Source organism: Mercenaria mercenaria, chromosome 12 (genome assembly GCF_021730395.1).
Source record: "Mercenaria mercenaria strain notata chromosome 12, MADL_Memer_1, whole genome shotgun sequence".
Classification (NCBI taxonomy): domain Eukaryota; kingdom Metazoa; phylum Mollusca; class Bivalvia; order Venerida; family Veneridae; genus Mercenaria; species Mercenaria mercenaria.
In genome coordinates this window covers 18,472,490-18,497,915 of record NC_069372.1, presented here as the reverse complement: position 1 = coordinate 18,497,915, position 25,426 = coordinate 18,472,490, and the positions used below count along the sequence as shown (strand labels likewise).

At 34.5% G+C, this 25,426-nt stretch overlaps 1 protein-coding gene across 1 annotated transcript; it reads left to right on the top strand.

Annotated features, from left to right (window-relative positions):
- Nucleotides 1-8: 8 nt before the first annotated feature.
- LOC123534320 (anaphase-promoting complex subunit 7-like) lies at nt 9-24,925 on the top strand. The gene is made up of 16 exons (XM_045316519.2): nt 9-162; nt 4,350-4,478; nt 4,952-5,035; nt 7,966-8,049; nt 9,070-9,185; nt 10,495-10,608; nt 11,244-11,424; nt 12,764-12,852; nt 13,748-13,862; nt 15,239-15,380; nt 17,098-17,198; nt 19,908-19,952; nt 21,191-21,303; nt 21,785-21,901; nt 22,769-22,889; nt 23,594-24,925. The coding sequence occupies exons 1-16, from the start codon at nt 97-99 to the stop codon at nt 23,648-23,650; spliced, it is 1,674 nt and encodes a 557-aa protein (XP_045172454.1). The 5' UTR covers nt 9-96; the 3' UTR covers nt 23,651-24,925.
- The last annotated feature ends 501 nt before the right edge of the window (nt 24,926-25,426 follow it).

Here is a 25,426-nt window from a genome sequence, read left to right as displayed (position 1 = left end):
AATACGGACTATTCGCTACGTGACGGCACAGGATAAACTGGTTGCAACTAATCGTCTACTGACCGGGAAGATACAAAAAATAAAAAAAGTGAAAAAATGATGTATTTTGAGCACGTTAAGCAACTTCACGACTCGGAGTTGTACCAAGATTTAAAGCAATTGGTAATTCATTTATATGAACAAATACCATTATTGCGTGTCACGTTGAAGACGAGAAAATATATGTTGATATTATTGTCATCAGTTTTCACGATGTAAATCATGAGATTTTCGATTAATTTATTCAAAAAGTGTAGACATTTAGGCAATAAAGTGGATAAATAACAGTTTTCAGTTTATTTTGAAGTTTATTGTCTGTGTCAATCATAATGTGATATTTTTCGTTAGGTGTGGTTTAAGTCTTAAAGTCTTTATAGTCCAAAGAGCTATAAAAATAAATAGATTGGCAACTTGAAAGGCATATAGAGCAAATCTCGCCAACCTCCCGTGACAAAAAAACGAGATCTCGTTTACCTGAAGTGGCGCTTTCTCCACGCGCCACTTTGTATGGGAAAGCAATTATTCATCGGTAAAATAATTATCACCGTATGACCACGCTTCTTTCGATGACAAAAAAACGTGTACTTCGTGTCTTAAGACCATTTCACATTAAACTAATTTTGTTTTAGAAGCTAACAAAGTAACATGTATTTTAAATGTAGTTTTAAAGGTACAAATTGTAACTCCATGCTCGCCGATGTTTGTTTTTAGTAAGATAACGCCGAATCACGCTCTTACACGAGCTCACGCGAGATTACAGCCAGTTGCCATTCTGTGTATTTTATACTTCTTTGTATAGTCCAAATAATTGTACTCCAGAGTTGAATATCGTTATATTATTTTGACTTGTCAGGGCTCCAGATAAGATGCGTATTAGCGTAAATTACGCTTTGAAATAATGCATATACGCATGTCTGATAATTTTTTTAAAAGCGTATAAAAACGTATATGAAATAACAGAAACGCACGCAATGACTTTTTACTGGCGTAAACAAAATCTGAATCGTCCACAGAGCACAGTCGGCATTAATTCTCCAACATTGAACATACACACGCATTGAATGGTACTCTGTAAACCTAGGTTAAACTATTTTTTACACTCAATGTCTGCGTGTATCAAATAGTTGGGAATTAATATTGATGGTACGGTAGTGTATTTTAAAGCGGTGTCGATTTAAAATATCAACTTCTGGTGCGGAATAAACAAAAATGTCTCTTTCTAAGAATGTATAAGTGAACAAACGCTCTACGCATTCTTTAATTTACCAACAAAACTGATCCCCAAAACATAGCTAAAGGTAGCGAGTGTGAAGCCAAAGCAAGACAAGGTGAAAAAAGAAGCTTAAATGATGAATTGAAACTAAACTGCAAACAAATGCATGGGTTTTACACACAATAAAAACTGATTCCTGATTTTTTTCACATTTATAAATTTTCAGGAGTAAAATTACTTCTAGTCAGTTTCAGATTTTACCATTTTACTCATTCACAAAAAATATGTTGAGTAAATACTCATTGGCCAAAAAAATTATCTGGAGCCCTGCTTGTCGATATCCGCCTCCGAGTACAAACCAGAAAAGGTAAAGAATGAGGTAGCACTGTCCTCTTCTTTGCGTAAGTAACACCCAATGGAATCCGTTGGGCGGGAATTATGTTATAATAATGCAACGGATAAAAAAAAGAAATACATACATAGAAAGCCTGTAATATTTCCTTTTCAATGATGTATATATTACCGAGATTTCTTGAGAAAAATTCAAACTATGGCAGTTAAAAAAATGCCAAGGTTTAACACGAGTGTACTACATATTGGAAAATGGCCGATCACCGGTAAACACATTACTACACGAAGCGTTTTCATTGGTCACGCCTCCGACTGCCTTTACATGAAGACGATTGAAACGTTAGAGGTTTAAATTTTTTACAACATAAATTCTTGATAGATATGTCCTGTTCTTATGTTTTTTATTTACTATTTATGATTTAAAACAACAGGTAAGCAGTTAGGGCTAAAGAAAAATCGTGACTACTGATAAATCGTAATTTCAATTGACCACAGTTTCCACCACAGTTTTGATTGTTTCTGGTTGAAACCTCTAGGTAGACAACGTAAAATATCAAAATGTAAAATCGGTCTGCCTGAGGTCTCATTATTTAGACTAAAAGTCTTTACTGACTTTAGTCATGATTCTAGGAAGTAAATACTGAGCTAGTTTTCTTATGGGCAATATCTCCACTTGTGTCAAACACTCCAAAGACCAAAATAGTGGACGAAAATTCTGATGAAAATATCATCGCTGCCTATTTGGTTTTAAATACTGATTTTGTTGCGAATATGAGATAAATTCAAATAAACTTAATGAATCAAAAGGGGATTCAGTTCCTCATTGATTTATATAAAATTATCAAATAATTATTTTTTCTGGTGATTTAAACCAATGTATGTACTTAACACAATTAACGTTTACTGCTTCTACCCAGCAATATGCGCATTAAACCAATAACTTTACATGAATGTGTACTATGATTTATCCTCCATTATTTTGGTCCTTTGAAGTTTTGACGGTTAGATTGACCATCACAAATATAAAACAATCTAACCTTTGAATTATTTTGATCAGGTACAAGTTCAAAACAAGCTACAGTACAACAGCTCGTAGAGCTATACTACAAATAAAAGAAACTTAACAACAGCAAAGGTTTTATATTTAGAAAAAAACATGCAGTCCAATAGTATGCAAGTCAGTATTGATCTCAGACATCAATTTCAGTAGAGTTTTGGAAAATAAATCTGCAAAAGACATGCACATTTTTGGTTAAATTACTGAGGTTTTTGAAAGTTACCTTAATAATTTGAAATAAGGCAAAGCCTCAAAGCTAGCTCGAAGAAATCAGGTTTTACTTTTTAAAAAACATTGTTACAAAGGAACTATTCCCTTCCCAAAAGAAAGGGAAAAATTTGAAGGAAGTTATTCTCTTGAAAAAAGTTTACATTTAGTGACATCATAACTGCTACAGTTAATGTCACTGTGGTGTCATTTCCTATTTGCTGCATTTTCTTACTGGCTTTAACATTCTGTGTGTTTTCTTTCATGGGCTCTTAGTCTCAGAATAGGAATGATTCTGCAATGCAAAAATCACAATTTAGCAAACATATTACAAAGTATTAAACTTCGTATAATTTATATATGTATAAAAATGATAAGAGCACAAAAGTTTTGTTTGAGTCTTTAAAATGCTAACAGCATTTTCATAGCATAACGTGTATAGGAGGACTATTGGAGTGTTTATTTAATGGCACATCATCTGTGAAGATTGAGGTCCAACTAGATGCTGATCGCTTTCTAAATACTCATCTGCAAACAACAGCACAATCACATTGTTATAGAAATTTCTGATTTAATTCATTGATGATAGTTGGATGTGTTGAAATGTACAGCAGCTTTCATGTCATGATATACTGTGAATATATTGCTGATTAGAAACTGTGCAAGTTAGCAAACACTAGACTATTTGTAAAACACAAAGCTAATTTGTGGTTATACATTTTCTTAGGTCAGTAAAATGTCAGGGTGTGGTCAGACTACTATTCTACCATTTTTCCGGTGAAATTATTTACTTATATATATTTCGTAAATTATATAACTAGGCCATGATTGGTAACACAGAAACTGGTATCAGAATTAGAGAAAATTGAATACCTTTAGCCTTTCTGCTGTTTCATACACTAATAATTATCCAACCAGTTTAAGTTACGTCCTGAAACTAGAAAGTATGAATCTCTACAATGATATGTTTGTAAAGCAGTGAACCTTACCCCTTAATTTTGGGCACTGATCCTTGTCATGAAAATTAGAATTGAGTTTTGACAAAATTTTAAAGTTCATAATTAACACTAGCTGTGGGAGTATATATTTAAAACAGAAACATATAGTCTGTGATAAAAGTGTATATAGTTGTGAATATTTCAAGAAAAATAGTACTATTTTAGCAAAATGCACAGAACCTTATCCTAAAAGTTTAGTTACATTTTTCCTTGATTCAAATCCTGTGATCAGCATTCCTGGAATACTACAAAGCTTTAAAATTTGCATATCCACAAAGACTGGTATGTTCCAAAAAGTGTGTAGCAGGTTTAAAGTCAGGTGTTTTTCTCAAGGCAGCATTTAAAAAAAAACACCAAAAACACACACAATATTTAGGAACAACTCACTTTTTCTTGTAGTGCTGCCATTTATTGCCATCCCCCTCTCCCCAACCACCATCCCACTTGTGTCTTGTAACTGATTTTTTATGTTTTTTACTTACAGGCCTGCATTGTTATGTCACTATGTGAAAGTAATACATATACAGAACTCCTCACACTGAGCCAAAAATACCAGTGTATGGTGTACTATGGTAATGCATTGTTTCATCTTGGAGAATATACAAAGGCAGAGGTAAGAAAATAACTACCATACCACCTTTTTAGAGGTGTAACAGTATACACTTAATGAATGACTTGCCAGTCACTAGTTTTGACTTTTAAGCTTTTGATGTTGGAGGAAGACCCCAGGTGCCCATACAATGTACATGCATTAGTCATTACAAACGGGCACGTGGGTAGAACCACTCACCTTCAGTAAGCCAGCTGGATGGCTTCCTCGGGTGAAGAATTCAATGCCCTGAGTGAGGCTCAAACTCACATCAATGAGGGGCAAGTGATTTGAAGTCAGCGACCATAACCACTCGGCCATGGAGGCCCCTGGAAATACTTGTCACAGAGACATTTGACTGATTTGCCCAGATATAAAACTGTAGTTCGAAAATTCTGACAGTACAGTTACTTTTGAAACCGTCTTACTACCAATAATCATATTCCTATCTATAAAGTTAATAATCAGTAAACATTATTCTATGTCATGTGTTCCAGGATATTTACAAGAGAGCTTTGTTGTTACGAAAGGCTATAAATAAGGCCAAGGGAAAGACAACTGTAGCAACCACACAGACAAGTGTAAGTACAAATATTTGTAACATATATAGTTGAAAGAAAATATGTTTGCTCGTAAATATTCGGATTAAGAGAGGGACAATATATTGAAGTCAAAAGTTTGTTTGCTGCATTTTTAGCTTGTCTGATTTTTGAAAAAAATCTACGAGGTATTGTTACTACTTGATTGTCGGCTTCGGCGTTTGTTAAAATGTTTGTTTAGGTCCACCTTTTCTCAAAAACTATAAGAGCTATTGCTTTGAAACTTTGTACACTTGTTTATCATCATTAGTTGACTATCTAGGCCAAGAAGCACAACAACTTTGATATGCATTTTGTCAGAATTATGGTCCTTTTATTTAAATTTTGTACTTAGAAAATTTGATTTTCTTGATTAAAAATTTTGTTTAGGTCAACCTTTTCTCAAAAACTGTAAGAAGAGCTGCAGCTTTGAAACTTTGCACATTTGGTTATCATCATTAGGTGACTATGTAGGCCAAGAACCATAACTCTGATATGCATTTTGTCGGAATTGTGGCCCCTTTTGGACGTAGAAAATCAAATTTCTTGGTTAAGTTTTGTGTTTAGATCAGCTTTTCTCCTAAACTATCAAAGCTATTGCTTTAAAACTAGCAACACTTGTTCCCCACCAAAAGCTGACTCTGTACAGCAAGAAACATAACCCCATCCTGCTTTTTGCAAGAATTATCGCCCTTTTTGGACTTATCAGATTTCTTGGTTAAGTTTTGCATTTAGGTCAACTTTTCTCCTTAACAGCCAAAGCTATTGCTTTAAAACTTGGAGCAGTTATTTCTATTAAAAGCTGATGCTGCACAGCAAGTACTATAACTCTGCATTGTTTTTCGCAAGAATTGTGGCCCCTTTTGGACTTAGAAAATCATGGGTAGGACTATATTTCTATTGTACAGAGACAAAAAAATCAGATGAGCATTTGCACCCGCAATGCGGTGCTCTTCTTTTTAGCTCATCTGATTTTTTGAAAAAAAATGATGAGTTATTGTCATCACTTGAGCGGTTGTCGGCGTCGGCGTCTGCGTCGGCGTTGCCTGGTTAAGTTTTATGTTTAGGTCAGCTTTTCTCCTAAACTATCAAAGCTATTGCTTTGAAACTTGGAATACTTGTTCACCATCATAAGCTGACCCTGTATAGCAAGAAACATAACTCCATCTTGCTTTTTGCAAGATTTATGGCCCCTTTTGTACTTAGAAAATATCAGATTTCTTGGTTAAGTTTTATGTTTAGGTCAACTTTTCTCCTAAACTATCAAAGCTATTTCTTTGAAACTTGGAATACTTGTTCACCATCATAAGCAGACCCTGTACATCAAGAAACATAACTCCATCTTGCTTTTTGCAAGAATTATTGCCCCTTTTGGACTTAGAAAATCAGTTTTCTTGGTTAAGTTTTATGTTTAGGTCAGCTTTTATCCTAAACTATCAAAGCTATTGCTTTAAAACTTGCAACACTTGTTCACCATCATAAGCTGACCCTGTACAGCAAGAAACATAACTCCGTCCTGCTTTTTGCAAGATTTATGGCCCCTTTTGGACTTAAAAAATATCAGATTTCTTGGTTAAGTTTTATGTTTAGGTAAACTTTTTCTCTTAAACTATCAAAGCTATTGCTTTGAAACTTGCAACACTTGTTCACCATCATAAGCTGACCCTGTACAGCAAGCAACATAACTCCATCCTGCTTTTTGCAATAATTATTGCCCCTTTTGGACTTAGAAAAATCATTTTCTTGGTTGAATATTATGTTTAAGTCAACTTTTCTCATAAACTATCAAAGCTATTGCTTTAAAACTTGCAACAGTTTTTCACCATCATAAGTGGACACTGTACATCAGGAAACATAGCTCTGTCCTGCTTTTTGCAAGAATTGTGGCCCTTTTTAGACTTAGAAAATCATGGGTAGGACAATATTTCTATTATACAAAAAAAATCAGATGAGCGTCAGCACCCGCAAGGCGGTGCTCTTGTTTGTTTAATGTTCACTTTCCTTGAATACTTACTATAGCTTTGTGAAAGAAGGCCAAGAACTATAACTCTTTTCTTACATATTGTCCAGCACTTGCAGATGAACGATGGCACCTGTAGGTGGTGCTCTTGTTGTTTTTAGAACATTACATAGGAGCTTTAAATTTTCTTTGGTCTTTGCTTTTTAAAAGCAAATACTGATATTATAAAATCGTTTAATATTGTGGGCATATAATTTTATGCTTTTTGGTAAAAACTGGTATTTCATGGGGCTATGAATTCGTGGATTTCAACCTTTGAAGATAAAGTGAATGAGAATTTTGTTTGTTTTGACTTATTTCATGGTTTGACCCAACCACAGAATCCATTAATATAAGTCCCTCATGAATATTGATGATTTCACATTACTTCTTTACTGGTAATAGACAGGCTTCTTACTTTGAAACTAAAATTAACACTTACCCTGCTAAATTTCTATAATGAACTTGTCCATCTTTAAATTTGGATAGTACCATTAACTGTTAAAAAGGGTGCTTACCAATTAAAAACACTGACTGAATGGCGAACAGTGCAGATCTTGATCAAACTGCATGGATTTGAAGGCTGATCATGATCTACACTGGGTCGCAAAGGCAGAATCAGTCGTGTTTACCATGGTAAGGGTTAAATGTCGCTTGTGCGGTACCAGCATCAGATTTGCTTTTTCAGTATGATTAATTTGGAAAATTTATTTTTAATTTTTTATCATCACTTAATGTACAACATTTTTCATAGAAAAAGGTGAACAGTGGAATGAAATAATTCGTGACACAAACATAAGAAAATATTCTCATACCTTACCACATTGACAAGTATATTGTAAATATGTAGATAACTTTCTTGATGGGACATTGCTGTTTATGTTCTATATTTTGAAAATGTATAACTGTTTATATTGCTGTTTTGTCTTTGCAGGAAACAACATCAGATGTAGAGGTAAAATACAAGATATACATGTGTCTGCTCCATGGGAAACAGTATAAGGAGGCCATGTCTGTTGTAAGCAGATCTATAAACTGTTGTTCTTTATTGTTTTGTTGTTAGCTAATCTGCATTTTTTTCTTACTCTGTTGTTCAAGGCTATAAATTATATTGGGCCGGTTGATGTTATGTTTAAATAGTATTATTTTCTGGAAACATTTGATAACTGATAACTGTGAAACCATCTAATTTCATAGGCATGTATACTGTGAAACGATCTAATTTCATGGGCATTAATACTGTGAAACCATCTAGTTTCATGGGCATTAATACTGTGAAACAAATACTGTGAAACCATCTAATTTCATGAGCAATAATAATGTGAAACCATCTAATTTGATTGGCATGAATACTGTGAATGGGCATGAATGCTGTGAAACCATCTAATTTCGTGGGCATGAATACTGTGAAACCATCTAATTTCATGGGCATGAATACATGAATACTGTGAATGGGCACAAATGCTGTGAAACCATCTAATTTCATGGGCATAAATACTGTGAAACTGTCTAATTTCATGGGCACGAATACTGTGAAACCATCTAATTTCATGGGCATGAATACTGTGAAACCATCTATTTCATGGGCATGAAATCTCATGATTTTGGCCAATGCAATTATTTAATGAGAATCTGAATTCATGGATTTCCTATTTTTGATATGAAATGAAGGTGAACTTTATTTGTTTATTTGGATTTAGTTTCATAGATTGGCAGAACCACAAAATCCATGAAGGTTAATTCCCTATTAATATTAATTTCACAGCAGAACCTATTTTTAAAAAATTGGTTTACTGTTCACAACACAGGACTACTTACCCAAAAACAGGGAAAATTGAGCTAAATGACTTTATCATATAGGAAGGAAATTCTGATATGTGTTGCTGCCTAAGTAGTTTTAAGTATTAATCAAATCATTGAAGAAATTGCAGGTACTGGAAACATGCAAAAAAAATTTGTTAATTAACAAATTGAATATTTCCTGGATTATTTTCACAAATTGAAGATTCATATTGTTATTTGTGTCTTCTCCTTTCAGTTGGAGGGGATCAGCACAAAACAAAGAACAGCTAAAGTGAATCTTGCACTAGCCAAGCTGTATATTAGATCTGGTATGGATCGGTCGGCCATCACAAGTTACAAGGAAGTTCTTAGGTAAAATACAGCTTTCATTGTGTTACACATGCTTTCTGTATTTACATCTTTAATTTACGGGCCTGTTAATCAGCTCTATATGAAAAACTTGGTATAAGTAATTCATTGCCTGTGTGTTGAATCAGTTTTATGTGGGGAAGTTGTGTGTAAGCTTTTCATTAGTAACACATCTTGAATTGTGATAAGTTACAATGAAATTAGATATTTTTGTGATGCTAAAAGTTTGCCATTTCTATCCCAACTAATTGAAGAATTGTGAGAGCTGTTTTCCTCCCTAGAGTGTGTGTGTAGTCACCGTCATCAGCATCATACCTTGTTTAAAGTTTTTTCTTTCAAGTTCTTATCTCAGTAACCATTGCATGAATTGTATGGAAATTCACATAAGGCTTCGTAATCATCAAAGCTACTGAAATACCTAAGTTACATAACTCTTGATTGAATTTTTTACGAATTACAGACCATTTTTGACTTTCAATAATTTGGTTTAAGGTTTTGCACAACTATCAAGCTATATCTCGCTAAAGAATCAGCAAGATATATTTGATTGAAACTTCATACAAAGCTTCCTAGTCATTAGATCTGTTTACAAAACCAAATTAGGTAACTCTTGATCAATTATATTAGGAATTGTTGACCTTCTTGAAATTTTGTCACTTTTATATGTAACTTACAGTCAAGCTATGTCTCGTAGTAACAGCTATATGATATTGGACTCAAATTTCACACAAGGCATCCTTTTCAGCAAACATAAAAAAAATCAAATTGTGACTCTTGTTAGACTACTGGTAATATGAAAGTTATGGCCCTTGTTCAACTAAGACATTGTTGAACAGTGGAGCGTACTTGTTAAAATTATATTTCTTTCACAGGGTGAAATATGCACTACATATAGTCTTCCAGTGAAATATATATTACTACTTTAAAAAAAAGTACTTTCATAAGTATTTATTTTCATTACTGGGGCTTCTTTGGCCGAGTGGTTAAGGTTGCTGGCCTCTCACTGCTGTTGGTTCAAAACATTGCTTTGTGTGAAGAATTCTTTCTTGTGAGAAGGTGGTCCAGCTGACTTACAGAAGGTTTGTTGTTCTAGCAAGCTGCTCGCTTATGAAGAAATAATGCCCAGAGGTCTTTTGAGTTACCAGTAACATTGTATTGTACTTAATAATTCTTAACTAAACAAAAGTGTAAGTTGACACAAGTGTTGCATTAGAAAATTTTTTCCACTTGCACTGTGCTGGTATATCCTTCTTTATACTAATTTTATACTTCTTTTATCATGTTAATACTTACTTTATTCTTTCTGTTTTAGAGAGTGCCCGCTAGCACTGGAAGCAATTAATGGATTGATGTCCCTGGGTTTGAAAGGATCAGATGTGCACAGTCTTGTCTTAAATGGTCTTCCACATGGAACTTCATGTGACTGGTATATAATGTATTTGTAAAATGTTTTCACGTAGGACAAAAGACGTAAACTGTGAAATTATCCTGGATTTTCAATTTTGTTGGCATTAAGTTTTCAAGGTTTTGTCAAAATGGCTATTTCAGCTGCTCATGAACTCGTAGATTTTAAATTTTACAGGTGTTTTAGATTGGAAATTTATTTATTTTTCTGCATTTTATTTATTATTTATAGCATCAAATCCATGAAAAGCTGACCGTTACGAATAATTATGATTTTACAGTAGTATATTTTGTTTATGGTTAATTAAGTGAATCATTAAAATCAATTTTGATATGTGACTGTTATGAGTCAGCCATCCTGACAACTTGTACCCAGTGTTTGTTAATATTACTTACAGTATCTTCATAAAAATGAGATTTAAGGCCATTTTAACCATTACCATGCTGGACATGATTGATTCTGCCTTTGCGACCTGTGCAGATCATGATCAGACCTGTACTGCATGCCTTTCAGTCAGTTTCTTTTTGGTAAGCACCCTTTTTAACTCTTAATGGTACAGTTCAAATTGAAAGATGGACAAGTTTCATTATAGAAATTTAGTAGGGTAAGGGTTAACACAATGTTTCATGAATTAAGAATATTGTTGTAAACTACAGGTTAAGCCAATGGATCAGAGGTCATTCCCATGTAACGTCACAGGACTATGTAAATGCAGTTTTTGTTTTTCGTATGGACAACCAGGCCAGTCTGAAGGACAACGTATATCTGATGACAAGTATAGCAAGGGCACTGTTCTTGGATGGACACTACACACAGGCTCACATGGCTTTCAAAAGGGTAATTAGCATTTTTAGTGTCTGTTTATCTGTTTTGGTTGGAGCATTGGACCTAAACATAGGAACAAGGAAAGTAACTCTGAACTGACCAGACAAGTGGTTTCAGTTCTAAGAAAATTGTATGTAGCTTTTCCGTGTTGTCAGACCTCTAACAATCATATTGTGCGTGCACATTCCACTTAATTTATTTATTGAACAGTTATCAGTTACTGACACAAAACTGTTACTTAATGAAATGTTAAAAAGTGTCCATAAATTGTATACTCTTCCAGATATTTACCTGAAATAGCTCCTGACCTTTACCTTGTGTAAGCTGGCACTTTCTCAATGATTTAAATCTTCTGATTAGTTGGTCTATATTTAGACACGTTTTAGACAAGTTTTGGGAAATCGATGCTCCTGACAGTAGTTTGTGCCCTTTAGAGCTTTTTTTTAATTTGCTATGTTTGATTATGTTGCTAATCGTTGAGAAATGGGGCCTCCCTGACCAAATGATTAAGGTCGCTTACTTCGAATCTCTTGCCCTTCAACGATATGGGTTTGGAACCTCACTTAGCGTGTAGCATTGTTCATGAGATAAAAAAATTTACTGACCTTCCTACCCTAATTTTTTTGAGCATGTTACTGGAAACAAACAGTCTAATTGTTCCTACCATTATCACTGTATAAGTGCCCGCCCTTGTTGAAATAATACCCGGAGGGGCACCTGGAGTCTTCCTCCACCATCAAAAGCTTGAAAAGTCTCCGTATCCTAAATTGTGTCAGAGTAACTCTAAACCCAAGAAAAACATAACAGGTCAATGAAAAGGTAGGAATTGATAAGAAATATGATATGTTTGTTGTGTATAAATAATTTATGGTTACATCAGCAGATAATACTGTTCTGAGCTGATTGTGTTCTGATTTGTGAACAGATGTGTTGCCATTTTGAGGTATGCTTGATTTATATGGTTCTGTGGTTAAAAGTTCCCCTTTCTTACTAATGAATATGTGTAGTAAATGCGTATTATGTATTAGCTCGATTTTTTGAAGAATGTGCGTCGGGTCACCGTTGGTTTAAGTTCTTGATACAGTCAAATATCTCTGTTACTGTCAAAGCTATTGACTTGAAACTTAAAATAGTTATTTACTATCAAAGTCTACACCAGGAGAAACAATTCCCATAACTCTGATCTGAATTTTGACAGAGTTATGCCCCTTGTAACTTAGAATTTTTTGGTTTAAGTTTTATAAAGTTTTTATTGGCAAAGCTCTAATTCAGAGTCAAGCATTGAGAAAAGTCGAACGTGGCGTCTTATGAACAGCTCTTGTTTATTTAATTGTCTTAACTTATATTTTAGGCACAAGCTGTGGATCCACTGCACCTGAGTCACATGGATATGTATGCTTACCTGCTGTATAAAGAAAAAAAGTCTCTTGATCTCCAGAGGTGAAGTACTTTCTTATGAAAATTTCAACCATATATATTCTAAATATTTCTGAACAAAAAGGTATTCGGTAGTCAATTACTTTTATTTGTCTCTTAGCAAGTACATTTTTTGGATGTCTGTTTTGCCTTGTCAGTTATCATGTTATAGTACAGTAATACTTTAATTGTATATGAAGGTACTGCCTTTGTGAAACTTTATATTATAACAAATTCTCCGAGTTTTCATTTCTTTTAGCTTGTGGTTGCCATTAAATTTATCTTCTTTAAAAGTAAAAAGACTATAAAAAACAGGGGAATTAACAGTAATAAAATTTGTTGTTCACAAATAAGAACAGTACTGGTAATTACATACTTGCCTTGCTAAACACTCATTGCCTATATACATGTAAATATTTTCCATCCAGTTCCATGTGACTTTTCGGTATCAAACACAAAGGGAATATCGCTCAATTCAGGTAACATTTTTGCTTATAATTTCCTTTCTACCTGACAAATTTTAATAAAATAAAAAGCGTCATTGTCAGGAAAATTGGTACTTTTCTCGACACAAAGCGTTTGCCAGACATTCTTGATACTTTTCTTAAACACTCTACCCCAATTTTTTTTCACGAATCAAATGTGTAGGTAATGTACACACTGCGAAGTGTTTGAAGGTAGTATTGACAAAGTCTGGCAGAAGTTTTGTGCCAAGGAAAATACTCGTTTTTTTTTGTTTTCAGCGCTTTTTATTTCATTACAGTCCGTCATGTAACAAGAAAACTACAAACAAAAATATGTTACATAAATTGAGCAGTTTTCCTCATGTGTATGAAGTCACGAGGGTTAGCCCCCCTGTTTGAAAAAGAATAAACATTCAAGATGCTAACAATGACTGTTTTAAACCTTTTCTATACAGATTAGCCAATCAGTTAATGGTAGCAACAGAAACAGCTCCAGAACCTTGGGTTGCTACGGGATACCTGTCATTGTTGAATAAAAAGTTTGTTAGAGCTGTCTATTTTGCTCAGAAGGTTAGTCACTTAAGCATGTACTTTGTATAGATATATGCTCAGATACCTAAGGTTATACAGATATCTTCTAAGATATTTAACACCACTTTTGAATTTATTTTTTGTACTCATATTGATAATTATACCTTTGAAGGGAAGGGGAATATATAGGAATATAGGAGGTCTGGTATGCAGACATGTATTTAAAAGTACGATATGGGGTTGTTAGCACTGAAGCAATCTCGGTATAGGGCTGTACTTACCTTACCAGTCATTTACTATCAGACAGAAAGGAGCCATTTCAAACATTGGGCATTTAAGGATGGTAGCATAAATAGGGCCACTTTGGATGACTGTTAAAAGAATGTTAAAGTGTTTGTTGATCTGCCAAGAGTAAATGTTTTTAAAAAAGGCCTTGCTACTGCTAAAATAGTTCCTGGAGAGCAGGATATTCCAATTCATACCTGCTACCAGTAATAGTTAGTCAGTTCTTTTTCTTACATACCATATTTTACAAATAAAATAACAGTAGCTTGACTGTTCTAAGAATAGGTTGAGCTATTGGACGCAACTGTGTGTCAGCATCCTGATTTTGTTAAGTTTTTGTATGTAAGCTGGTATCTCAGTAACCACTTGTGGGAATAGATTGAAACTTTGCACATCTATTCACCTTGATAAATTGACTTACATTGCACAGGTTCCCTAACTCCGTTTTGCTTTTTAACGAAATGATGCTCCTTCTTTATGACTTCGGTTAAGTTTTTGTATGTACATATAAGCTGGTTGCTCGGTACCCACTAATGGGATTGGATTGAAACTTAACACATTTGTGTACTGTACTAAGCTGACATGCATTCCATAGCTCTGTTTTGCATTTTTACAAAGTTTTGCCTCTTTTATCAGTGTACCCAGAAACCCCCAAAACCCCCAGAATGGTACTTTACACCCCCAGATTTGGAGACAGCTGTTATATATCTCATAGTGAGGGGGTGCAAAAGTGCAAGAAAAACTCAGTTTTCACCCCCAACTTTAAATACCAGTGGGAACTCTGTTTATGCTTCATATTCATTCATTGACAAGGCTGTTGAATAGTCGAGCGTTCCTGTCCTCTGACAGCTCTTGTTTTAAGCTCTTATTTCTTTAAGTAACGTATGCAGTTAGGCATTCATTCATAAATGATCTTTTCATTTATAGCATTTGCTTAGATGGAGGCATGACCATGTCATATATATGACTGCTTTGTTACCAAGATGTAAGTAATTTAATTATCAGTTTGAACAAATATCAGATCACGTAAAACTGCTTTTACTGTTTATTGTTTATTTACCAGGACAGCAATGTGAGCTGTGCTAATGTAGAAGCATTATATGTCATTGTATTTACTACATATTTACCAGGCCAGCAATATTGACTCGGCTAATGTTGAAGCATTGTTACTGAAGGCCAGTGCTCTGTTAGAACTAAAGAAAACACACGAAGCAATAATGCACTTCCAGGCAGCCATGAGGTGGGCACCTCATAGATTTGAGGCATATAAAGGTTTGTTCTTACCTCTGTTTTAGATTCTAGGGTCTCTTTGGCTTAATGGTTAAGATCTCTGACTGAAACGTATGCCACTTACCACTGTGAGAGTGAGCCTCACCAAGGGTCTTTGAATTCCGTTTTCACCAAAGATAGTCAGTCTTTACTGGACAGAAAAACAATAATGGTTTGTTTATTGCCAATTTCACCATTATTTTTACAGTACCAAATAAAAATTTATTACACATATCAAGCAGTATGATACATTTTGTGAACTTCACTTACAAGCACCACTGGGGTCAAGACAACACCTTATATGACACCAGTACTGGATTTTCCATGAAATGGACCTGAGATTTGTACAAATAAGATTGAAGTTTTCATCACAAACTAGCTGAAATAAATTAGTATAAACTAAGAAACTACACTAAATTTATTTAGCATAGCTAAGCAGAAAGTGCAGATAGTCAACAAAAATCATTTACTGTCTGTCGTCCTTCTTCCACAGATTCTTTAAAGAACATCTACACCTAAATCACAACCAGTTTCAATCCAACATTACAGGATTGTTTCTTGGGTGGTCCTCTTTTTAGGTTGCTTTAAAATATGTCATAAATGCAGAATTCTGGTTTCCATGGCAACCAAAAGGAAATGCTTCAAAAATCTCCTCCTCATAAACCACTGGCTAGATTTGGAAACAAGTGCACAGAAATTTTCTTAAGGTGATTTGAGATTCCTTCAAATCATTGTATTTCATTAGAAAAACATGGCGTCCAGGTGATGGGGCTAGTTTTCTATGTATTGCTATATTGAAAACTTTGAAAGTCTTCTCATTTGTCACAGCTGATTTAATTCCAAAGTAATTTCACAGCATTACTGCTAATGTAACCATCTAAAAGACTCCTTCTTCTCTTTGTCAAAAACATGGCCAGCAGGTGGCAGGGCTTGTTTTCCCTTTATGGTTGTATGGAACACTTTGAAAATTTACTCTTTCGAAACCCCCGTCTTCATTTCAAAAAACTTCACAGCAATGTTTGTGGGTGACCCTGTACCATTAAATCATTCTTCTTCATTAAAAACTTAGCCTCTGGGAGTCTGATCTGTATGGGTACATGGAAAATTATAAAAATCTTCTCTGAATCTGCTGGTCCGATTTTAAAATAATTTGACAGCAATTTTCTTTGGGTGCCCTCAGTCAAATTGCTCCAAGTCATGTTGATTTGTTAAAAAGAATGACTGATTGGAGGCATGATTGCTTTTCTCTATATGACTATATGAAAAACTACTGGCTCAAATTCAGATCAGTTTCACACAAATGTTCCTTTGGACGCCCCATATCAAATTCCTCCCAGCCTCCACCATCAGTTTTTTTCCAGCAATTTTATTGGCCATTTATCGACACTGATTTTCCTGTGAAAAAATACATTTTTGTTGAAGAAATGGAAAAACCTTTAAAAGTAAGAAAATGTTCCTACTACTACACTCCTGGAGACTGGTAAAATGTTGTATAACTCATATCTTAAGTTTTCAGTATATAGAAGGGGCCTCCATGTGTTTAACAGATCAAACAAAGGTTAGTTTTGTTCTGGAACTATCAAAAAATTGTTTTTTATATTTTGGCAAAGATTTTTCAAATGCTAATATATATTCATATTTCTTGTAAAATGTCTTATGCAATTGATTTGAATGTTGGTACAAAAAAATAGTTCTTGATATGAACTTTACCTACTTTCAGGTCTGACTGATTGTTATGTGTCATCTAGCAGAGTAAGGGAGGCAATCGGCTGGGCAGGAAGGGCATTGAAAACTATTGGTGGAAATGTTAGAACATTATCTGTAAGTGTAACCATGAAAACTTGTGCCATGATATCATGAAATCGAATAAAATAAATGAATTGAATTTAGTTGATAAAGAAGTTTTAACTTTTTATTACACACAAACAATATAAAATTAACTGAATTTATTGAACAAGTTGAATAAAATGATACGATTTGAGCATCCATATCATATCCCTTTATTGAAGAAGTTCAGTATGTCTTGTATGGACAACACTTAAATTTAATATACACAATATAATTGGAAGAAAACAAACACAATTCCTTGACATGTAAAAAACAAGTAAGACATAACAGTAATTAGCCAAGTGAATGTTTAGCTTGGAAAAAAGTTTTTTCTCCAACATTATAAATGGTAAGTCTTTTGAAATGTATCGTATTTTTAGCTCACCTGAGCCAAAGGCTCATGGTGAGCTTTTGTGACTGCTCAATGTCCGTCGTCCGTCGTCAGTTGTGCGTCGTGCGTCCGTCAACATTTTCTAAAAAAATCTTCTTGAAAACCACTAGGTAGAATTACACCAAACTTCACAGGAATGATCCTTGGGTAGCCCCCTTTCAAAATTAATCAAAGAATTAAATTCCATGCAGAACTCTGGTTGCCATGGCAACCGAAAGGAAAAACTTTAAAAATCTTCTTCTCAAAAACCAGAAGCCCTAGAGCTTAGATATTTGGTGTGAAGCATTGCCTAATGGACCTCTACCAGATTTATTCAAATCATGACCCTGGGGTCAAAATTGACCCTGCCCCAGGGGTCACTTGATTTTACATAAGAAAATCTTAAAAAATCTTCTCAAAAACCAGAAGCCCTAGAGCTTAGATATTTGACATGTAGAATTGCCTAGTGGACCTTTACTAAAGTTGTTCAAATCATGGCCCCAGGGTCAAAATTGACCCCGCCCCAGGGGTCACTTGATTTTACATAGGAAAATCTTCAAAAATTTTCTAAAATAAATCAGAAGGCCTAGAGCTTAGATATTTGACATGTAGCATTGCCTAGTGGACCTCTACAAAATATGTTCAAATCATGACCCCCGGGTCAAAATTGACCCCGCCCCAGGGGTCACTTGATTTTACATAGGAAAATCTTCAAAAATTTTCTTGAAATAAACCAGAAGGCCTAGAGGTTAGATATTTGACATGTAGCATTGCCTAGTGGACTTCTACAAAATGTGTTCAAATCATGACCCACGGGGTCAAAATTGACCCCGCCCCAGGGGTCACTTGATTTTACATAGGAAAATCTTCAAAAAATTTCTAAAAATAAACCAGAAGGCCTAGATCTTAGATATTTGACATGTAGCATTGCCTAGTAGACTTCTACAACATTTGTTCAAATCATGACCACCTGGGTCAAATTGACCCTGCCCCATGTGGTTACTTGATTGTACATAGAAAAATCTTCGAAATTTTCTAAAAATAAACCAGAAGGCCTAGAGCTTAAATATTTGACATGTAGCATTGCCTAGTGGACCGCAACAAAAAATTTTCAAATCATGACCCCGCCCCAGGGGTCACTTGATTTTACATAGGAAAATCTTCAAATAATTTCTTAAAATAAACCAGAAGGCCTAGAGGTTAGATATTTCACATGTAGCATTGCCTAGTGGACCTCTACAAAATGTGTTCAAATCATGACCCACGGGGTCAAAATTAACCCCCCCCAGGGGTCACTTGATTTTACATAGGAAAATCTTCAAAAAATTTCTAAAAATAAACCAGAAGGCCTAGGTCTTAGATATTTGACATGTAACATTGCCTAGTAGACTTCTACAAAATTTGTTTAAATCATGACCACCTGGGTCAAATTGACCCTGCCCCATGGGGTTACTTGATTGTACATAGAAAAATCTTCAAAATTTTCTAAAAATAAACCAGAAGGCCTAGAGCTTAAATATTTGACATGTAGCATTGCCTAGTGGACCTCTACGAAATTTGTTCAAATCATGACCCCCGGGGTCAAAATTGACCCCGACCGAGGGGTCACTTGATTTTACATAGGAAAGTCTTCAAAAATTTGCTAGAAATAAGCCAGAAGGCCTAGAGCTTAGATATTTCACATGTAGGATTGCCTAATGGACCTTTACAAAATTTGTTTAAATCATTATCCCCGGGGTCAAAATTGACCCCGCCCCAGGGGTCACTTGATTTTACATAGGAAAATCTTCAAAAATTTTCTAAAAATAAACCAGAAGGCCTAGATTTTAGATATTTGACGTGTAGCATTGCCTAGTAGACTTCAACAAATTTTTTTCAAACCATGACCCCGCCCCATGGGGTTAATTGACTGTACATAGAAAAATCTACAAAATTTTCTAAAAATAAACCAGAAGGCCTAGAGGTTAGATATTTCACATGTAGCATTGCCTAGTGGACCTCTACAAAATTTGTTCAAGTCTTGACCCCCCAGGGTCAAATTGTCCCTGCCCCAGGGGTTACTTGATTGTACATAGGGAAATCTTCATGAATTTGCTAAAAAAAAACCAGAAGGCCTAGATCTTAGATATTTGATATGTAACATTACCTAGTAGACTTCTACAAACAGCTGATTACAAGAACACTATACATGTACACTGAGTCCTGACTGATATACATACTTGGAGACTGGCTTAAAATTCTGAACCAGTAACATTTGTGTTAAGGGTCAGATATTTCTTACCTTAGATTTTGCAGATTACATTGTATTTACTTAAAGTGATACTCTGTTTCAGTTATATGGTGCAATAATAGCAAAAGAACCAACAGCAATGGCAAAGGTTTGTTCTATTCTCTTTTTTTTTTATTATGCACAAATGGCTTTGAATATATGATAGCAAGGGCTAGAAGAGAGGAAACTAGAAACATATTGTAGAACAGTACAAATATGTAGATGATATATTGAAGATGTGTAATTCCGTACTAGAATAAATATTTATTTCTTTGTGAAGGGTGGTATTATGCATTCTTAGCTTGACTACGCGAAGTATATGGAGAGCTGTCGTAGTTGATGCACTTTCACTTTATCTCTTTTTAATTACTTGATGACTTCCTCATCATCACCTACATCTTGTGACATAAGGGTCTTAACTGTTGCAACAGTATTTCATGAATTATGCCCATATATTAGAATTTCAGGTTTAAAGTTTTTATGCATTGTCATTCTGTCTCTTTTATTACTGAATAAATTTGGTTCAAACTTTACATGACCTAATGCAAGAACCAGAACTTTGGAACCAATATTTCATGGATTATATACCCTTTTTACTTAGAATTTGAGGTTCAAGTTTTGATGCACTTTCAGCCTATCACTGTATTGCCTAATAGATTCAAATCAAACTTAAAAATAGTTGCTAGCAGTTACACATAACCATTCACTTCATATATATCACAAGGATGATAAGGTCCACATCACCACTTGGTTACCTGCCACCCTCAAATATTTTTATTTCATTTGATTACACCCCGACTCTACCCACACACATATACATAAAGAATCTTTTATCAAAATTTGTCTGGTCATTTGATAAAGGTCAAGGTCACTCGAGTTACCCTCCCCTTCAAATCAGTTTTGATCCCCTACCCTTCCCTACACACATGCTCTATATTAAAAAAAAATCAAAATTTATCTTGTCAGTTGAAGTGTTCTGTTTTCTCTGCTTGGGTAAAAATTACTTCAGTGGTAGCTGTAGTTTCCTCAGATATGTCCCATTTTACTGTTCAACATTAAAATATTTGAGCCAGCTCTTGTTATTATGACTTTGGTCATTTCTAAAATGTTAAAGTGAAGAAAAAGGCTTTTTAATAGACAAAATAGGTATCAGATATGATTCGCTGTCAAAGCTGAGTTTGTAAAAACCTGGGTGTTGAAAACTTTCATTTTGATACATAGTAGAAACTGTTCCCTTCATTTTCAAACTGTTAATGATAATTCTAATTAAATGCTAATTTTAATGCTAATTCCTTGTACATGCACCTGAAATATCTGTTTTAACAATTCACTTAATATATATTATAGGCCAAACCATATTTAGAGAAAGCTATGAAGCTGGACCCATCTAGTTTACCACCAGTGTATGTAATGGCAGAAATTCTGAAGGCTGAAAAACAGTATGAGAAAGGTGTAGAATTGTAAGTTCTGTTGAAGTTATATATGATTGAAACAAATGTTTTTAGAAGTGAAAATTATTTTAAAAAGAAATGATGATAGTTAAAATAAAGTTAGGTTGCATGATTGAATTATTGTCATGCCTCACAGCTGAATGTTGCCTCCAGTGGCCAAGAGAAGAAGGTCACTGACTTTGAATGACTTGCTCCTCATTTCATTGGGTGTAAAAAGTTAGGATGTACCGGTAATTGTGTTACAGCAGGTCAATGGTTCTACCTTCCTGCCTGCCAATGCATGAAATAATGCTTGGATTTGCTCTTGGGGTCTTTTACAAACATCAAAAGTTGGATTGTTCAAGCCCAGCAAAACAGAAAAAAGCCTCCTAATTTGGTACAATTTCTTGCTTTCCCAGAGAACTTGAAGTTTTTCTTTCATTCAGATTCAAGTGCTTTTTTCTCGTTCAGTTTTAATGTTTATGAGCTTACTAACAATTTCTTCTTTTAGATTAAAAGGTTACCTACAGAACCAGAGTACTTGTAAATTACATCAGATGTTGGCAGACTTTCTAACTCACACAGGTGAACATCAGGAGGCATTAGATCAGTACAGTAAAGCATTAGGGTGAGTTTTCTAAATGGTATGGTATGGTATTATGGGAGACATGAGATTTTGGTAGACTTGTTAATGACCATCTGTGCAGCAATGTATAGGGTTTGATTTTTAAATAATATGATATTGGTTTTGTAGAGGAAGAATGTATATCGAGACTATGTTATTGAATAAAGTCAACTTGAACGTTTCTGAAAGAGCTAAATGAGGCTTTCAAGCTCTGAATAATATTACAGTTGAAAGTTGAAACTCCGAGAACTGAAATTTGACCTAAAATGATATTTTGTGCACATGTTTTTGGGACTGGATTCGAAAATGTCTTCGAGAAAGCTGAAATTTTGAGATAAGCCAGTTGGAGATATTGAATTTCAATTGTATTTGATTTATTCAAGTTACTAAAGTGTCAGAGAAGTACACTTCAAGTTTTAAGTGTCATGTTAAGGAATGTTTATTTTATAACAAAGAAAGGACCTATAAAAAATGTTTGTACAAGGACTTTAGTCAGTTCTATCACAAAAATTTTAGATTTAATATTGAGTGACACTTCTACAAGATTAGTTAATGAAATTTATTCACATAGATTTGAATAATTTTATGGCTTATAAGCATGGACATTTCAAATGAATCACACAGTTTAACAATTATTCTGTGCTAGATATTGATATGTAAAATGTTAACTCGGTAGGTTACGGAGGATAATACTGATGAGTTACCTAAAGGAGTACACGATTTAACAGCAGATGTTTATGGTATGTAAAATGTTGACTCGGTAGGTTACGGAGGATAATACTGATGAGTTGCCTAAAGGAGTACACAATTTAACGGCAGTTATAAAATAAATGAGGATAGTTCTCAAACTTGATCCCCTATTTATTTCAGGCTGGACCCCTCAAATGCCCAGGCTAGAGAGGGTATGGAACGTGTGGAGAAACAAGGAGAGACTGGAATGGATAGTACATTTGATGTAGAGGTGGAAGAAATGGAAAATAGTGATGCTGAGGTACGTGTTATTTGAGCCGTGCCATGAGAAAACCAACATAGTGGGTATGCGACCAGCATGGATCCAGACCAGCCTGCGCATCCGCGCAGTCTGGTCAGGATCCATGCTGTTCGCTAACAGTTTCTCCAATTCCAATAGGCTTTAAAAGCGAACAGCATGGAGCCTGACCAGACTGCGCGGATGCGCAGGCTGGTCTGGATCCATGCTGGTCGCATACCCACTATGTTGGTTTTCTCATGGCACGGCTCATATCAGTAATTCTTAAGATGGTTGTGCATATTTGATAAATTAGACGTAACAGGGTAAAATCATTTATTCAGATAGTATATTACGAAGCCTTGACTTGGTATACAGAAATGAAAGTCATTTTAAGAATCAATGGCAAACAATGACAACAAGTTTATTTAAACGGCAGTGTGACTATCTTTTTACAGATAAAATATGATGTTTAAATGTTTGACATGTCAAAAGATTCCAAATGATGTCTTAAAATCAGCTTTAAATATGCATATCTTTTTAATATAAATTGACTCTACCATATTATAGGCCATATGTTAGTTTTCTGCTGTGAGAAGTTCCATTGAAGTCCCACTTGTTTCATATTTGTATTAAATTGGCAGTATAATCACTCAATTTAATACAAGTTAAATGTAAGCTTTATAGATTATAAAGCTAATTTTCAAATGGTATTTATTTGTTTCCAGGCTGATTTTGATGCCAGTGATGTTGAGAGTACTTGGTCAGAGAATGATTTCAGTTAGCACAGTTTAAATTAAACATGAACAATTTGAAATCAGGATATGATCTGATTCCTGAATCTGTGCACTGAGTGCTGGAAAATACATGTACATTATAAAGTTAGAATCTCTATGAGATAGAGAGGGCATCAAATGTGCTTAGATTCTTCTTTTGTTATCCTTGTGACTCTGTTCAATGTTTACGCTGAGTTTCCATTTGGTCCCCAGGATAGAGGAGTGAATATCTCTGGTGTGTACAGGTCTCGAGTTCTCACTTAGGTCCTCAGGAAGTGCAGGGACTATATGAGACCACTGATGTGTGAGAATAAAGAATATCTGCGACAGATCATCATTGTGCACAAGATCTTCCATGTATATGTATTACCATAACTTGCCTGCTTCCTGATAATATGTGTATTGTTATCAATTTACTTTGATACCTTTGTTGTTGTTCCTTCTTGCCGTTTCATGCAGATGAAACAGTCTAAATACAGCATTATGAAAATGTATTATTTTGTGAGAACGTGGTACCACTTTTTTAAATTAAATGTAAACAGCATTATACGGAATAGCGTTATAAAGGGGTTCGAGTCAAAGAAGTATAAATTTATTTTTATAGCTCTTTGTTCGAGTGTAGTTCCTCTTTGTTCCTTGTAGTACATTTCTAGATTCAAAAACTTAATTTTATCGAAAATACATAACATTATGCTGTTAGTTATTAAACAAAACCAGAACTAAACATTGCTTTTGCCTTTGAAACGCTTTTACATCTAACCTGTTTATGGACATTGATGTCCCACACTTTGTTTAAATATGCTGCTGTAAGAAAAAAATTCAGAAAAGAAAGCTGTTCATTTGATTTTATGTTATCAGTTATCTCTTTAATATGGTAAGCAAGAAAAAGATCACTGGCTGTAGGTGCAGATGGGAATATCGCTCTCGGGTAACTGTTTACGCAGTAACTTGGCAGAACCTTGAACCTGCCTTAAACAGTTACACTTGAGACCGGATTTTCCCATCTGCACCTACAACCAGTGAAAGAATCTTATATTTTGCTACATGTAATCTTATGTGTGAATTAGATTTGATATGCATTATTTCATGAGGAAATGGAATTTATGTTATAAAATGAGATTAAAAATCAAAGTTTGAGTTTTAACAGCTCTTTTACTCTTCAGATGGAAGCATTATGAATTACCTGATAACTTTACTGTAAATATTCTAAAAAAAATACTGTTAGCTAAAATGTTGGAATGATGCTGATAATGTGATACCTTGAATAAATTGTATATAAATCTACGAGTTTGATTTTATGTGACAGTTATATTGTCAATTTGTGTATATATCCTTAAAACATATATTATTTAATAACATAAAGAATGATTGGAGATACACTGCTTTTGTCTCTGTGTGTCAATCTTTCACAAAAACTCGTCTGTACTTTACTCTGAAACTACTGGTTGGCTTTGTACTAATGTTAGAAATGCATGCTGTCCGTGTTTTCCGGTTATATGATTTTAAGTAGAGTTGAGGCCTCTAAATGTTCAGTTTTAAGCTGGACTATTCGAAGAATAAGGAACACTATCCTACTCACCACGGTGTCGGCAGCACACCTTGGTTAAGTTTTTTGTACCAGTGCACATTTTGACAAAACTGTTTGACATATAGATTTGAAACTTTCAACACTTGTGTACCATCACCATGTCCAGTTTTAGACAATATAACTCCGTCAAGAATGTTGTCTGAATTATGGCCCCTTTTAACTTGGAAATCAGTTAATTTTTTGCATACCAGTCCATA